The sequence below is a fragment of the Eschscholzia californica genome, unplaced genomic scaffold (assembly GCF_041429995.1).
Source record: "Eschscholzia californica isolate CP2 unplaced genomic scaffold, dmEscCali1.0.p SCAF_1, whole genome shotgun sequence".
Lineage (NCBI taxonomy): Eukaryota > Viridiplantae > Streptophyta > Magnoliopsida > Ranunculales > Papaveraceae > Eschscholzia > Eschscholzia californica.
The window spans coordinates 31,954,569-31,972,554 of record NW_028238198.1 but is presented as its reverse complement, the minus strand read 5'-3'; the positions used below and the strand labels follow the sequence as shown (position 1 = coordinate 31,972,554).

Here is a 17,986-nt window from a genome sequence, read left to right as displayed (position 1 = left end):
TGATGTCTGACTCGTATGAATGACTAATTCAGATTGATCTGAGTCGATTTGGTTTAGACTATTCAGACTCGTACAAGTCAGGCGAGTCAGATTCAGACAATGAAAAGAAACAAACACCACTTTACGTTATCTATTTATCTATTAGGGCTGAAGGTCGCCTTGGCATGGGTCTAGTTAGGCTGGGTTGTCGGTCTGCCAAGCCCAATCACAATTTATAAATCTCAATAGCCCATCACAATTATAGGAAGTCGTCTATGTTCTATCCAATGATATCGTCAATCAACCTAAAAGAATAATTTTGAAGGGCTTTTTCAACTTGATCTTTTCAGACACTCTTGTTGCTAGAGAAATTAAAGACAAATTTAGATATATTTATAGGTAAATTTAAAGACAAGGACATTTCACTCGACAACGAAAACAAAAAAGACCTAAACTAACCTTATAGAAATTTACTCTTTCAGCTCTCTATCAATCATAATAGTCTATAAGGTTTTTATTCCCTATTTTAATAAACTGACAGGACTTCATAAAAAAAAAAGAAAATAAACTGACACGACAATAACTATAATATTTCTCCGAATCCTCGCCCCCTTCGACACAGAACAACAAAATTAGGAGCACCACCCTTTTTGCTACAGGTATGTTGTTATCATAAACATCACACCCATTCCTTTCATCACCTTAATCGCTGCCTGAATTTTCAATTGGCATCTCAAACCTGCACAGAGGACAAGTATTTTTCTCCTTCAACCATGTAATTAAGCATTCATTATGAAACATATGATCACATGGCATCTTAAGAAGGTCATTCCCCATCTCAAAATCGTCGTAACAAACTGCGCATGTAGCTGCAGATTCAGATTTTTTCAACATCTCCAACTGCTCTTCCTTCTCCAATTTCATCTTCTCTAACGCTTCAATCGACGACTTAGATGCTGGCTTAATAACAACTCCGTTATTTTCAAAAGCCGTTTCATATTGAAACCGAGCTGACATAATATCAATGACTATGTCAATTCTTTCTGGCTTTTTTTCCATAGCAAGAGCGAAAATTTCTCCACTATACTCTTCTAAACTCTGCTTCAGTCTACTAGCGAAAACTGAATCAAAAACATCATGAAAAACAAGTGCATCGATATCGTAAAATGGGTATTCGACATCTTCAGTTGCTTCTTCATCTAATGGAGAAAAATAGAAGTCATTAATGGGAAATTCGGTAACTTGAGAGGAACCATAAACGTTTGTAACACCAGTAGTTCGATTAACTAATCCAAGCCAATTTTCAATGCGTAGCTTGATGAGAACTTGAGTTTCCCTTAATGGGTTTTGCACACCATTACCAGGAAAGACTACAACCTCTCTTTTAACTACATTACTGGACCTCTGTGGATGGCTCATTGTATTTTCTCTCTTCTCTTCCTCTCTCTCTGAAACTTGAGAGAAATGAAAGGGGTATAGGTGTTTATAAATAGAGAGGTTAATAAATTCATACAATCCTTATGGAAGATCAATTAGAACCTAAAAGAAAAGATGTTAAATCTTTATTTAATGATCATAGATTCTATCTTTCAACTTTTGCCATCTTTAAATGAATGATTCTAATACTAAATCTCTTAGATCTTCTGAATTTAAGGATAGTGATGTTGGGCTTGTTTGGTTTTGTTTTTGAGCCAAAAACAAAATCTTCTTTTACCAAAAGAATTGTCCGTACAAGTGGAAAAAGTGACATCTCAAGAGGTCCAAGCATTTTTGTTCTTTCTATCCTTGGACCTTGTGTGTATGGAAACAATTACTAAAAAGATCCTTTTACATTAAAGATGTGAATAAATACCTTAACAATCACAAATTCAATAACCTAAAGATTCCAAAAAAATAACCTAAAGATTCTACCACCTTCGGGGATGGAACCCGGAATCTCCGGGGACTTTTGGAGTATATGTCAACATTTTAAACCACTTGGGAAACCAAGTGTTGACCCTTTTATTTTTGTAAGTGCCCCCCAAATTATAGTGATTTTGTAATTTTGTTTCAACTGTAAGTTGGATTTTGCTCTACATGGGTTGGAATTGATGACGTCCGAAGCGGTCTTCCACACATCTCTAGAAAAATGACCTATGTGTCCTTCGGTGGATACCTTCTTTCTACTGTAATAGAGATTCAGGGTTCTTGCAAAGATACTTTCATGTTTGAGTCAGTTCAGTGTGCAAGTGAAAATCAATGCAGTCGTAAATGTAAAGTTATGATTCATTCCTTTAAGCGCAAACATGTTACGTTTATATAGGTCTGGATGTCGGTGGTAGAACATTAGCTTGATGATAGCCGTTAGAGGATAATCATTGAGCGTGATCCTATCTTCTGATAATAACGACATGATCGTATTTTCTGATAATAACGACATGATCGTATCTTCTGGTAACAACGACATGATCGTATCTAAATACGACATGATCTCATCTTCTGGCAACAACGGTTTATATTAAAAAAGTGGACACTATTTGGCCTTCTGCATAGTTGCCATTCTCTTGGGCAGAACAAAGTTCAAGGTGTCGAGCTTACTTATGCAAACCTCTATACTATGCCTAGGGGTGGGACAAAGGCCCGTGAGTCCGGATCCGCCCAAGTTCTATGTGACCGTGGGCGTCCCATATCCGAAACGAACACTACTTGTCCGAACCGCCAAACTTAGTGTAGGCACGAACAAAAGGCTGTAACAGGCATTCCGCCCTAGTCCGATTGATAAGACCGATCGATTGATATTTTCGAGTTAGTTAGACATTTTAATTGCATATAATTAGTATTTAGACTACACACTTATACGTATATAAATGGAAAGACTACGTTTATTATTTATAAAACTTTGTATCTTTTTCATCTCAAAGAGTTTACATTGTGTGACTATGTTTTATGGGTTTTGCTTGGATGAAATCTTAATGAGTATCTTTTATGGTCACTAAAGAAAAAAATAAATAAACATAGTACCAGAGTCTGACCGGTCCGATACCCGGATTCGGCAAATTAGGCAGGCACAGACGGGCAACGGACAACGAAACTTCGATTTATCGGGATGTCCGAAGGCACAAATTGAGAATTTGTCTGTTCTGTTCGGTAGGGAAGAGTAAGTAACCGTGGACTACCCATCTGGTCTGTTTCCCACCCCCTAACTTTGCCTCTTTGGTTAGAGCAGGGATCAGATAACAAAGTTGACTCAAATCCACCCCCTCTCTTGCTTTTAGGCTAAAGCATGGGTCAAGGTAGGGGTGGGATTTTGGCCCGGAAACCCGGAACCCGCCCATGACCGTCCGAGTCTGAAGGGTCCGTGACCGTCCGATGCCCGAATCGGTCCGTACCCGCTCGACCGAAAGATCTTAAGCGGACGGACACATGCATAGGTCTTTACCCGGTGGTTCGACCGAGTCCGCCCGCTTATATCGTCCGCCCGACCGAACCCGTCGACACCCAACCGTTTATCCTACCCGTTGTACCCGTCCGCCAAATGATTGATTTTAAGCTTTTAAAATTGTAGAGTTAGCTACAACCATTAGATTTCAAGAGTAAAAATAAATAACCCTAGAAATCACTTTTCTTAATCTTGTCTTCGTCGTTCTACTTCTCTAGTCTCTATCTCCTCCAAAATCTCAGTATCTCATCAATAACTCGAGAATCCACAATAAACCGATCGTAATCCATTAGAAGAAGCATAGAAACCGACCATAATCCATGAGAAATCTCAATGGTTATCTTGGGATTTTAAATTCATTTACTTTTTAGAATTGTAAAGTGGGAGTTTTAGAAAGTTGTATTTATCGACTAAACATTTTTAATTTCGAATAAAAGTTTCTTTATTTGTTCATTAGTGACCGGAGTCCGCCCGATCGAAACCCGGTTTGCCCGACTATTAAAACGGTTACGGACGGACACTTTGTTGGAGAAAAATTCGAAATGTCTGCCTGTTTTGTCCGAGTGGACACTTAGGACTCGTGTCCATTCCTCCCGCACCGGTTGAGTTAGTGTCCATTTCCCGTCCGTCCGGACCGATTCCCACCCCTAGGTCAAGGTGCCTAGGCGATTCATGTCGACCTTTTTTCTTCTTTCTCTACACCTTGTTCTTCTCTACTTCTATTATTGTCTCTTATAATTTCATTAGTGGAGATCATAAAACCCTTTCCTAGCAGTTAACCAATAAGAGAGAGGGGCGATTAGAGAAAGAAATAGAAGTGAAGGAGAGATAATAGTGACCGGCCGGAGGAAGTGTTGGTGGTTAGAGGAGGGGAGAAAAGAGAATAAAAAGAAGTACGAAAAAAAAGGTGACAAAGGATGGGGAGAGAACGAATTTTTGATAGAAGAGTACACAAGGAAAAAATAAGTCAACAATTAAAGTTGATTGGCGGAAAAATTAAAAGGGGCTACATGGAACCTAGTCATCCGCGGGGTGGGGGGCTTTTGGTGAGTTGGTTATCTTTACGAATCCAAAATAAAATTATCCGTTTTTATTCACAAACCATTTTGAATAGGACACGATACTAGAAATGATATGATGACAAAGGAAAGTTATTTTAGAGATCACAAATGTGAACTTTAAATTTAGACTGTTCCTTAATACTCCGTCCCAAATTAAGAGTCCCGTATTCCTTTTTGGTCCGTCCCAAATTAAGAGTTTTATTTCTTTTTATATCATATTTTATCCATATCTTTACCAAGTATACCCTTGTATTGAATTTTAGAGTTATTATTATCTAATTAGAATATTTCATTGCAGAATAACACCAAAATCTAGCTCATTCCCTAATAAAGTATCTGACTTTCCATAATGGCTTAAAATCAACATTATTTGGGTATGAGATTAATTAAGAAAAAAAATACTAAAACATAAAATACTGCCAACATTTGCAACCAATTTTAAATTTTAAGATTATCACATTTTATTGTGTTTCTAATTTAGTGCTTCATTTTATTTTCAATAGTTGGTCACTTATGGTAAGTGAAGTGAGAGAAATAATACCCTACCATAATTCCTTGAATTCGAAAAAGGATTTACTAAATTAATATGGGTAAAAATGGAAAAGCAAAACTTGTGAAAAAAAGTTGTATTTGAGACTCTTAATTTGGGACGGAGGGAGTATTTTTTTTTTTCATAACTTAGTTATTTTAAAACAATTATACAAAACCACGACATTGTGTCTTCTCTTTTTTTTCTGGAAAAAATGAATTTTGCTCGATTAAAATAAGTTGCAGTTTTTCGAACTGAACACATGGTTTCAATAAACATTTAAAATAACCTAAAAGCTGGTTTTAGGTTATTTTAAACGGAATCGAACATGGTCTTATTACACTTCAACTATTTAAGTATAATATGTGTCTTGTAAAGTGTGAAGTGTTTACATTGAAAAGCTTATTCTTTATAGTATCTCTAAAATGAACAGTACCTATGAAACAGACATTTACCTCTTCCAAACTAATTCGTGATCGAGTTTACCGACTTCAATAATTGGTAACTGGGTTTACTTCCTGACTTTAATATTTTTGGCAAGTAGTATTTTTAATAAAAAAAAGTAAGTCCTAGGGGTGAACTCAATTACCAATAAGTACAGAGGGGTTAAAGTAAATACTATTTAAATGTCTACTTTGCACTCTTCAGACTTTTTTTTGTTGAAATTTAATTCTTGACACTTAGAATTTATACCGTTTTTCTTGAGTGTCTCATTAGAAATATTCTTGTGCTTATTTTCCTAAACTCTAAATTCTCTTTTTATCCTGATTACTTTGCATTAAATATTTCAAAATATTAACATTTATGATAGATTGGAGTGACTAAATACAACCAAAGAGAGATCGTAATTAAACTCTCTAGAAATAAAGTACAATACTAAAGATTCTCAAGAATATTTTGGAACTGTTATATGTCACTTTATTTTTGAGACAACGCACATATATGAAACGGCTCGCAAAGATTTTCTTTTGAGATATCGCCCTTACTATCTTTTGGATCTACTGAACTACACTCAAAGATTTTCTTTCTTGAAGGCACATTAGCCTAAACATTAGTATTGGGATTTGAAAGATCCAAAGGATTGTTCATGTGTCAATTATGGGTCCAAAAATTTCATACATATACAGATAGGACACACCAACTATACTGTGTATTTTTTTCTTTTAAATTTTATTTCAATTGTTAACGATCTCATCAAAAAAAAAAATTTGTTAACGTATTATATTAGGAATGGTACAATGGTACCACGAATTAGCACTACACCTCTGAAGTTGAAAGTCGATTGTCTAGTGAACACTTTCTGGTAATTTTTATGTATCAGTTGTATATTGTCGTTCTAAAATCAGAAAAACTACATCAATATATAGTGTAGTTGTTGTAAATTGTCTATTTCAGTTGGAAGTTTTGACCTAGTTGATTTCATCAATTGGGTCGAATATAATTTTTTTTGGTAGCTAATAAATGGACAACTAAATTTTTTATATGGACAACAAAAGATAAGGTGGAAATATAATTAACAACTTTTAATTGGGGGACAACCAAACACTTCTTCAATTCTCTCTTTCTATCTCCATGTGTACCGCCTTCTTCTTTCTGCTACCTTTTATCTACCCTTCTTTCTCTCTCTAACTAAACCAAATAATCCCTCTTTTTCAAACTCAAAGACAATCTGATCTTTCATTTTCTCTTTCTCTCTACCCCATCTCTTATGTCAAACAGATATTCATTATTCTTCATCTACTTTCTCTCTCTAAAGAAGAGATGAGGATACAGGATGTTGGCCTGATACGGGAGAAGTTGAAGTTGTTAAGTGATGGTGATACTGAACTGAAATTTAGGGGTTTTCATCACTATGATCTACTAACTTTTTATTAAGCTTGAATTCTTGAAATGATAGAAAGGTTTAAATTTATTCATAAACCCTAGAAAAGGTCAACAAGAAAACTTATTAGATTATAAAATCACGTCTGATTCTTTGCTTTAAAAACATGTTCTTTTCTTCTTCTTTGAGTTTTGAATTTTTGATACGTAGCAATTGTTGGAGAAGACTACGATCTTGAGACAATGTGCCGGTGATGGTTGTTTGGAGAAGATGGCTATGAAAATTAAGAGACAATGAAATCTCTTTTGTTCACTTAATAAAAGTATCTAATTATTTTTACACCCAACATGTTTGTCCATCTAAAAATTTTGGTTGTCCATATATTGGCAACCTTTTTTTTTTTTTTTTTGGTTGAAAGATAAATTTGCTTATCCAATCTCCAATGATCCATTTGGGACCGGAGCCAAATTAAGAAAAACATTTGAAACCCAATTTTACATGTGAGAAAATAAGTTTTAATGGTAAAAAGGGAAGACTTTGAAAAATGGAAAGTGAGAATTGGGAGAGTAGAAGTGGTGTGAAAAGCGTGGATGGTTGGAGACCACACTCTTGGTTCATTTTCACTATGAATTATTCCTTATTGTATAAAAGTAAGCCCTTGTTGAGTAATGAATGACGCATTGAATAATCGTCACCCTCACAACATATAATATTTCTTTTTTGCAACGACATAATATTGATATGAAAATAATATATTTGTTTCTAGATGTATTGTTTGTTTTTTTGTGAGAGTTAATTTATAATCTAACTCGAGATATGAAATGACTCGATTAAGATTTCAGAATATTTATTTATGTCTGATTCGTCTAAACATTTGATTTAGATTGATTTTGCATTTGTTTGATCAGATGATACAAATCAGACTTATTAGTTTAAGTCCTAACTCTCCTATCTCAATCTCTTAACTCCCTAGTTTCTCTAGAATGGTTATTGGAACTAAAATAGATTGAGTAACTGATTTAGAAATATATATATATATATATATATATATATATATATATATATATATATATATATATATATATATATATATATTTCCCATATAAAATAAAGTGTTGATCTTCTAGTTATGATTTGAGATTACTTTATCTCTATTTTGTCTTGATTAAGACTGAGTCTGAGTTGAAGCGGGAAACTTCTTTTCTCTGAATTATAGAGAGATAGACAATAAGCGGATTACCAGTAATTATTTTTTCTGATTAATCGGGATAGACAAAATTAATGGAGTCGAGGCGAGAATGAATTCTCTTTCCTTAAGACATTTTACACCCCCGTAACGGCACCAACGATTAAGGTGTAAGCTTTAGAGATACAACGACTATCCTTTCAGATAATACTTCTATATTTTGAAAGCGGACGAACCTTCGTAAATAATATGAGCACTTGGACTGATGCGAATAGAACTTCTAGATAGTTGAATATTATAACTTCACTCGAATATTTCTCTCTTTGAAATTCCAGACACACCAGAATATTCTAAAATCAGAATTATATTCCAGACACGTCAGAATACTGATTTCAAGAGAGAAGAGAAGAAGAGAATAGACGGATTTCACTCGGAGACTTCTTTCTTCAAAATTCTAGATATACTAGAATATTTTTAAAATCAGAATTATATTCCAGACACACCAAAGTATTGATTTTAGAAGAAAAGAAGAGAATGAATTGGATAATGAATGATATGATTTTGGGTTGTTTATGTAGGAACTGAATAGACACTTAATTTGGGACACATCTCTTGGTATTTTGGGACAAAACCATTAGATTTCTGGGACACAACTCTTGAAAGAATTGGTTATATAACTGGGAAATTTCAGCTGAAATTTGGACTGTTCGATCAAGCTAAAACTCGCGGGCAAACGTTGAGCATTAGATGATCTTGAATTTAAACCGAAAGCTGCCCAATGATTGAGCCAGATGACCATCGGATTAAGATATGTCGAACTCTCGAAGTCAGCCCGACACGGAGGTTACGCGAGTTGTTGGATCTTGCGGATCCAACTATTCTGGATTGCGCCCGAAACTAGCACGATGCTCTTAATCGCGTGACCGTTGGATTTCGTTCAAATCGCGCGGAGTAAGCACGAGCCGTCAAGATCAGGGCGCGCTTGCTTCGCACAAATGGTCCCCAAATGCATTCTTCCTATTTGTCGTTTAGCCTTAAAATGACCAAATTTTGTACAAACTTGATTTTCTCATTTATCCGGAATCGGATTCGACTGATTCTTAGCTCTAAATTTAAGAGCTCGATGAGACGAACACAATGACGCATTCCGTTTCAGAGTTTGACGAGCCATGTCGAGTCAAATTTGGATTCGATTCCAACAATCCCCCACATGAATTCTAAACTTTTCAACTACAATGATATAATATATATATATAAGGAGCCATGGGAAATTAGTCCAAAATAATTCCCAATATAGTTGGACTTTAGTCCTTTTAGTGTTATTCTTAATAGAATATTACGAGATAAAATTACGTGGCGACTTTAGGGAATAAAGAAAAATCTCGAGGGAATAAGGACTTAGTCAACTATGATCGACTTAGGGGGCATATTGATTTGTTGACCCTAAAATTAATCAACATGTCTTTTGCCCCCTAATCTTCATCTTCGTCATACCTCATCCCACCAGAAAATCCACCCACCAACATATCCAGCCATTACAGGTTCCGACCACCATCTTCAACTCATTTCTTTCTATATCTCTCTCTCCTTCTCTCTTCCTCATTTTCCTCTTTCTTTTTCTCTCTGAGGACTACTTCTCCAACTCATAATTTGAGTTGAAGAAGATGATGAAGGGGAAACTCCTTCGTCTTCCATTAATGGAAGACAAAGGGGTTTCTCCTTCGTCATTGCTGCAGCAGGGCAACAAGTACAACCATCTTTATTTATGTAATAGTCCCACATTGCTCACAAGAGTGTCCAGAGACTGGGCTATATGTGTAAGCTCAAGCTTAGTAAGTACCGAGGCCTTTTGGGTAGGCTTGTGGTGCCTTCTCCAAGGACAAAACCCCGTACCTGTGTGAGGTGGTTAAAGCGGGGACAATATCAGCAACTGCTAAGGCTTGGGGCATTACAAAGTGGTATCAGAGCCGAGGACGGCTCTTCGCTGAGGGTGGGGGATTGTAATAGTCCCACATTGCTCACAAGAGTGTCCAGAGATTGGGCTATATGTGTAAGCTCAAGCTTAGTAAGTACCGAGGCCTTTTGGGTGGGCTTGTGGTGCCTTCGCCAAGAACAAAACCCCGTACCCGTGTGGGCTTGGGCCAGGGTGGTTAAAGCGGGGACAATATCGGCAACTGCTAAGGCTTGGGGCGTTACAAAGTGGTATCAGAGCCGAGGACGGCTCTTCGCTGAGGGTGGGGGATTGTAATAGTCCCACATTGCTCACAAGAGTGTCCAGAGACTGGGCTATATGTGTAAGCTCAAGCTTAGTAAGTACCGAGGCCTTTTGGGTGGGCTTGTGGTGCCTTCGCTAAGAACAAAACCCCGTACCTGTGTAAGGTGGTCAAAGTGGGGACAATATCGGCAACTGCTAAGGCTTGGGGCGTTACAAAGTGGTATCAGAGCCGAGGACGGCTCTTCGCTGAGGGTGGGGGATTGTAATAGTCCCACATTGCTCACAAGAGTGTCCAGATACTGGGCTATATGTGTAAGCTCAAGCTTCGTAAGTACCGAGGCCTTTTGGGTAGGCTTGTGGTGCATTCGCCAAGGACAAAACCCCGTACCTGTGTGAGGTGGTTAAAGCGGGGACAATATCGGCAACTGCTAAGGCTTGGGGCGACTGCTAAGGCTTGGGGCGTTACAATTGTAATAGTCCCACATTGCTCACAAGAGTGTCCAGAGACTGGGCTATATGTGTAAGCTCAAGCTTAGTAAGTACCGAGGCCTTTTGGGTGGGCTTGTGGTGCCTTCGCTAAGAACAAAACCCCGTACCTGTGTAAGGTGGTCAAAGTGGGGACAATATCGGCAACTGCTAAGGCTTGGGGCGTTACAAAGTGGTATCAGAGCCGAGGACGGCTCTTCGCTGAGGGTGGGGGATTGTAATAGTCCCACATTGCTCACAAGAGTGTCCAGATACTGGGCTATATGTGTAAGCTCAAGCTTCGTAAGTACCGAGGCCTTTTGGGTAGGCTTGTGGTGCCTTCGCCAAGGACAAAACCCCGTACCTGTGTGAGGTGGTTAAAGCGGGGACAATATCGGCAACTGCTAAGGCTTGGGGCGTTACAAAGTGGTATCAGAGCCGAGGACGGCTCTTCGCTGAGGGTGGGGGATTGTAATAGTCCCACATTGCTCACAAGAGTGTCCAGAGACTGGGCTATATGTGTAAGCTCAAGCTTAGTAAGTACCGAGGCCTTTTGGGTAGGCTTGTGGTGCCTTCGCCAAGGACAAAACCCCGTACCTGTGTGAGGTGGTTAAAGCGGGGACAATATCAGCAACTGCTAAGGCTTGGGGCGTTACAATTTAGTTTTGGAAAAACGTTACTACAAACAAGAAAAACCACTTTGTTTTCTAACCAATCTCCCCCTCTCCCTCTCTCTTCCCCATTCTATTCAGATTTCTTTACATTCGTACACATCTCTGATCCAATCCCTCATCTGGGTAATCTTCAGTTTTATCACACGATATCACTTTCTTTGTTCCCGAAATTCCTAAGAGGTAAGAAGAGCTTCTAATCTAAATTTTCTCATTATGGTAAATGTGTTCTTCTGTTTTTCTTCTTCAAGTGTATATGAATAATCGAAAAATGGAGTTTTTACATTTTTCTTAGATTTTTGTTCTGATATTGTTAGTTGAATTTCAGAAATAGGTTCTCTTAGTATATTCATTATGAGTCAATTTCTGCTCAATTTTGTAAATAAAAGAGATGAATGTTAAGTGTTTGATAAATTTCCTCGCCGAGTTTTGTTTGAATGAATTCCTTAGAAAAGTTTGTTCAGTTTCATGTGTATGGGATTTGTTTCTCTACAGGAAGTGAGAGGTATTTTTTCCAAGTTGTTGTTCATTGAGACTCTATTACAGATCTTGTTGAAGAACAAGAATTTCATTGTCTATGTAGAATGAGATTATCTTTTTCTTGTCCTGAAGTTGCTTATGATGTTTTAAAGGTTTTGATGCTCTTATTGTAAGATCTATTAGTTTCAAAGGTGGTGGCCGGAATTTCTCGTGGTTTAAGGTGTGAGGAAGATGAAGATTAGGGGGCAAGAGACAAGTTAATTAATTTTGGGCTAAAAATTAAATATGCCCCCTAAGTCAATCATAGTTGACCAAGTCTTTATTCTCTCGAGATTTTTCTTTATTCTCCAGAACCGCGGCCTAAAATTAGTGTTCCAATACTCTTAAGTCGATTTTAATACCAATTGGGTTTTGCATAAAGTATAATATTTCTAATGAGTGGTAAAAGTGCTTAAATAACAAATCTTAAAATAAAGTTGATAATTACTCATATCCGGTAAGTACCTTTATTTTCATAGTCTCAATCCTTATATTATAGAATTGAAACTGCTTGAAACCAGAACTGTAGACCTAAACATGAACCACCCGTTCATAGAGAATAAAATGGCCCATGAAAGAAAAAAAAAAAGTTGACATGAAAATAAAAGATGTTGACTACAACTTGTAATTTTTTCTAACATTGCCCTGCTCTTTAGGGCAAAGTATCACCGTTTATTAACATTTAATTCTTCGTGGAAGAGTCTCGCAACAAATTATAGGTTGACCGTTTATTATTTTATATGTTTCACTATGTTGCCCCCAACAAACTATAGTGTTTCCTTGACATTCCGCAAGCGTTATTTTAAGGGTTATTTGTCAAATGACCCCTAGTTTATGACCAACTTTCTGCGTAACTCCCTAGTTTATTAAAAATATCCAGATGATTTCCTTTTTGCCGTTATCGTTCATTGACTGTTAACTTCTTTTAAAATTTTCCAGAAATACCCTCTAGTTATTACCACACAGTCAACTCTCTTTCTCTTTCTTTCTCTAAAATTTTTCTCTCTCATCATTTCTTTCCCCAGATTTCCCTCTCTAAAAAACTATTTAATATCTTCTTCATTTCTTTATTCCAAATCTCTCTCTCTCTCTCTCTCTCTCTCTGAAATTATAAGAAAGTCAGATTTTGATTAAAAAAAATTATATTTTGTTATAGTTATGTCAATACCCCAGATGTTCATCTATTTTGTTATAGTTATGTCAAAATCCTATAAATTCATCAGAAATGAATCCTAGAACATCATCAGAAATAACCTCTAGTTATTCCCACACAGTCAACTCTCTCTCTTTCTCTCTCTAAAAATTTTCTCTCCCATCATCTCTTTCCCCAGATTTTCCCTCTCTTAAGAACTATTTAATATCTTCTTCATTTCTTTATTCCAAATCTCTCCCTCTCTCTCTCTGAAATTATAAGAAAGTCAGATTTTGATAAAAAAAATTTTATATTTTGTTATAGTTATGTTAATACCCCAGATGTTCATCTATTTTGTTATAGTTATGTCAAAATCCTATAAATTCATCAGATATGAATCCTATAACATCATCATAAATTCATGATCATCATAAAAAATTTGTCATCAACAATAAACAAAATTTAAATATTGAATCCCAACATTATCATTCATCATCAACAACAAACAAAATATTGAAGTTATATCCCAAAGGGTTATTTCCCAAATGGCCCCCTACTTTATGACCAGCTTCCCGCGTATCCCCTTGTTTTATCGAAAATACCCATATGGCTCCCTCTCCGCCGTTAACGTTAAATTTCTGTGAAATTATTTTTCCCTCTTCCGAAACTACCCTCCCACGTTTTCATTTCTCTTGCCACCCCATCATCTTCTCTGATAAGGTCGCCGACCGGCCAAAATTTCCGGCAACCTTCATACTTAATTTTTTTTTTTATTCTTCTTTCTTATTTTCTTTCTTTCTATCAACTGAGGTTTGGAGAAACCCAAACCCTATATCTGGTGAGTATTTAATTACCATAATCGTCCCAATAATTAATCGGGGTGAGTATTTAATTACCATGCCCGTCCCGATTAAAGGATGGGGTCAAACAAAGTTTTGTATTTTGTTTCAATAAAGTTATTTTTAACTTGAAGTAACACATTATTGTTAGCAAAATTTTATAAGAATTTGAGTTTATCGACCATAAATACTATAAGTACACCAATATTATAAAAATTAATTAATAAATATAAGATTAAAGTTTTAAAAACATAACTTTAAATGTAACATATATTTAATATACAACATACTACTCAGGGCGGGACGGGGTTTACAATCTAATACCAAACCCGCCCCGAACCCGATTATTTTTTTAACTTCATACCATAGCCGAACCGTTAAATAAACGGGTCGGTAAGAACCGTCTCATTAGAGGCGGGTTTGGGCGAAAAACTATCGGTTCGGACTGAATTGCCACCCCTATTTAGGTTTCTCCAAACTCTAGATCTAGTTTGGGAAAAACCCAAACCAGGGTTATCGAAGGTTACTATTGAAACTTCAAATCTGGTTTGGGTTTTCCCCAAACCAGATGTAGGATTTGGGGAAATCCAAACCGTAGTGGAGAGGAAAAAGAAAGAAGAAATCAATTTATTTTTATTAAGTGCCGGTTGTCAGGAATTTTGGCCGCATGAAGACCTTATCAGAGAACATGATGATGTGGCAAGAGAGATGACGTGACAAAGAGAGGTGATTAGATGGAGGAAAGAAAAGTTGACAACACGGAAGGGTAGTTTTGGGAGAGGGAAAAATAATTTCACGGGCATTTGACGTTAAACGGCGAAAAATAGGTCATCTGAGTATTTTTGATAAAATAGGGGGCTACGCGGAAAGCTTGTTATTAAGTAGGGGCCATTTGAGAAATAATTCTATCAAAAATCATCATTAACATTCATCATCAACCACAAACAACATTTAGGGATTAAATCCCAATAATTAAGTTTGGTTAAGAAAGGGTGAAAAATAGGTTGAACAAGATAAAACTCCAACCTTTGTGATCATCAAAGGCATGAAGCCAATTTGTTCTTCAACTATTGGTTGAGTCAGATCCCCAACCAAAATCATCTTTATCTTCTGTTGGGATTCTTCATCTGTATGGATACATCGATAGATCCTCAATTGGCACCATAGAGGATGCTAGTTGAACAGACATGGAAGTACCCTAAAGTAAGTCCCAAAACAACAACTATGAATATACCAACATTGAAAGACATAACTGCAAGCATCAGAAGGTAACTAGTCGTCGAATTGACACCAAATAACACAACCATCGATAACTTGCCCGGTTTCTGACCGTATTTTTGAAAGAGAAATGGTCAGTTTATACTTGAAGAAGAAGAAAAAGTTGGATTAACAGATTTTACCTTTGCAATGCTCTTGGATCTGAGACGTCTTTCTTCCATATAGTGGTAATACTGGGAGTACATTAGTACACTAGTACTAACAATTAGACTCGAAGAAAAAGCTATCATTTAGGGTATATCTTATATCCTAAGTTAATAAATTTAGAGAAAGATAGAGAAAAAACGGGGAATAGTTTAAGAGACAAAATATGGTGGGTTGGTTTTACCTCTTTATCTCTCTACACTTCATTATTCAAGAAGAAACTGGTCAGGTGGTGGTGTCGTTTCACACAATATGAACACTTCTCATTACAAATGGTGGGTTGGTTTTATCCCTTTCTTTCTCTACACGTAATTTTCAATCTCCAAATTCTTCGGCCTAAAGATTTTATCAACAAAAAAGAAGCTACTTAGGTGTTTTGATGAGAGAGGAAAAATGTTTTGATGATGAACATTCGGGTTGATGAGAGAGAGAGAGATAAATTTTTTAGAGAGAGAGAGATAAAATTTTTTAGAGAGAGAAACAATTTGGGACTATAAAGAGTTGGCCAAAACTATTTACAGAGCTACTTTGGCTCTTTAGAGAGTCCAAAAGTTGGAATCTTTTCATATTCTCTGTAAATAAGTTTTTGCTATTTACAGAGCACATAGAGATTAAAGTCAATTTTGATAAGGATCAAACTGAAAAAATATATATTGATTATAGAGTAGAAGATATTTTATCTCTTTCGTTCCTAAACCCCACCACCAACACCTTCCGCCATCCCAACAATCACCACCAGAACTATGAACAATCTACTAGAGACACTAGTAATGGAAGAAACTAACAATGAAGAAGGTACATTAATGGAGTAGCTTGGTGGTCAAGAAGCTTCATTAATGGAAGAGTGTTTGCCAGCTCTTCATTAGACTCATATATCAACATTCTAAGTGAAGACACAACTTTAGAGGTAAGATAAACTAATTTGTGGTGATTATTTCAAAAAGGAACTTAGATTTCTAGGTCAATATTTTTTCCAACTTTTATGAACAACTCAAATTTTCAGTGAAATAATGCTCAGAACTATGAGCATTTTCGGTGACGTTTTTACCAAAAAAATTTAGTGAAAAACAACAAATATTATAAGAAAAATATGGCAACAAATGCTTAGAATTGCCGAATTTAAATCGAAATTTTTCTACCCAAGCCCAAAAAAGAATATGGCAACAAAATCTCATGTTCTTCTATGACAAGATTTCTTTGAAAACTAACCAAAGAGTTAAAGAAAAATCTAGTTCCATGAATAAATATTATTAAAGATAAATCTGTAACAAGATTTCTTTAAAAACAATCTAAAGAAGCCTTGAACCCCTAACACATCAAGATCAAGGTAACTTAGTAAGAAAATATCCGACTTTAGCTGTCATTGGAAGGTAACGACAAAAATGAAGTCATCCAGATATTTTCGATAAACTATAAGACCAGGATGTCATAAACTTAAGGAAATAGTCCTAATTTTAATCCGTTTTGACCCTTAATTTTCTTTCCAGAATCTTCCAAATTGAATATTCTCACTCTTCCGAAATAAATCCGGGTTTTCTCGTCGTCCCAATTTCTCCTCTGTTTCCTAAAACACGAAAAAAAAAACGAAAGCTGTTTCAGAAGAATACAAACCCAATTCCCACAGCTCCTATAGCAAACAATATCCAAACCCCAACCGCCTTTTCAAAGCCCTATAAATACAAACCCTAATACTCAAACTCAAGCTATCAAATCAAATCAAATCTTCCCCCAAATTTCCACAAACTTCAAATATCTCAGGTCAATTTCCATTCTGAACTTCTTTCATCACTAACTGAAAAAGTGAACCAATGTCTCCTTCTTCACCAAAAAGAGAAGAAAACCCTAGTACTACAACTAGTTCTTCTTCTTCTTTTATTGAATTTCCAGCAGATTCTTCAAAAAAAACGACATGAAACTGCAGAACTTGAAACTGTATTTAGCTATTTCGATGAGAACGGTGACGGAAAAATCTCAGCAATTGAGTTACAAAGATGTGTGAAAACAATTGGGGAAGAGATTAGTATCGAAGAGGCGGAAAAGGCCGTGAAATTATCAGATTCAGATGGAGATGGATTATTAGGGTTTAATGATTTTGTGAAATTGATGAAATCGAATGGAGAAGAAGAGAAGATGAAAGATTTAAGAGAAGCGTTTAAGATGTATGAAATGGACGGGTCAGGTTGTATTACTCCTAAGAGTTTGAAACGGATGTTGGGTCGACTCGGTGAGTCAAAGACGATTGAAGATTGTAAGGTTATGATTCATCAATTTGATCTTAATGGTGATGGTGTACTTAGTTTTGAGGAGTTTAGGGTTATGATGAATTGATTTTGAAGTGAAGGTCTCATTGAGATGCCAATGGGTTTGAATAAAATTTCAAGGAAAGTGATTTTGATGGTTGCTACTTGGTTATGGATTTGTACATATGAATAGGCCCCATAGACTTTTTATATTTTGATGTCATTAGTATAGGGTAGGGACATAAGGTCTTCGAAATATTCGAGATTTACTTAGGTATATTATATGCTGCAAAAGAATATCATTGATTCATAAACATTTGTTTGTTTTTTTGTTCGTCTCTCGTTTTTATCTTTTTAGCTTCTTTTTTATGTTTAAGAAATATATTTGTGTATATTATCGGTTACAATTCCAGTTCGTCGCCTATGACTCACTATCAACACCCAGGTTTGGTCAGAGCAACGAGTGATAACCAGGTCCTTTGTTATCC

General features: G+C 36.1%; 2 protein-coding genes across 2 annotated transcripts; one reads left to right on the top strand and one right to left on the bottom strand.

The window, feature by feature from the left end:
* Positions 1–244: 244 nt before the first annotated feature.
* On the bottom strand, positions 245–1,398 carry LOC147566107 (uncharacterized). Its single transcript, XM_086652582.1, has one exon. The coding sequence runs from the start codon at positions 1,396–1,398 to the stop codon at positions 682–684; it is 717 nt and encodes a 238-aa protein (XP_086508708.1). The 3' UTR covers positions 245–681.
* Positions 1,399–15,060: 13,662 nt separating this feature from the next.
* Positions 15,061–17,690, top strand: LOC147566106 (uncharacterized). The gene is made up of 2 exons (XM_086653531.1): positions 15,061–15,104; positions 16,962–17,690. Exons 1-2 carry the CDS (start codon positions 15,061–15,063, stop codon positions 17,584–17,586), a joined length of 669 nt encoding a protein of 222 aa, XP_086509657.1. The 3' UTR covers positions 17,587–17,690.
* The last annotated feature ends 296 nt before the right edge of the window (positions 17,691–17,986 follow it).

What these genes read in the sequence shown, in the direction of transcription:
- LOC147566106 (XM_086653531.1), top strand. Translation starts at nt 15,061, where the DNA reads ATGAATATACCAACATTGAAAGACATAACTGCAAGCATCAGAAG. An exon ending in ATAACTGCAAGCATCAGAAG is followed by an intron (nt 15,105 to 16,961) that starts GTAACTAGTCGT and finishes CTCAAACTCAAG; the next exon opens with CTATCAAATCAAATCAAATC.
- LOC147566107 (XM_086652582.1), bottom strand. Translation starts at nt 1,398, where the DNA reads ATGAGCCATCCACAGAGGTCCAGTAATGTAGTTAAAAGAGAGGTTGTA.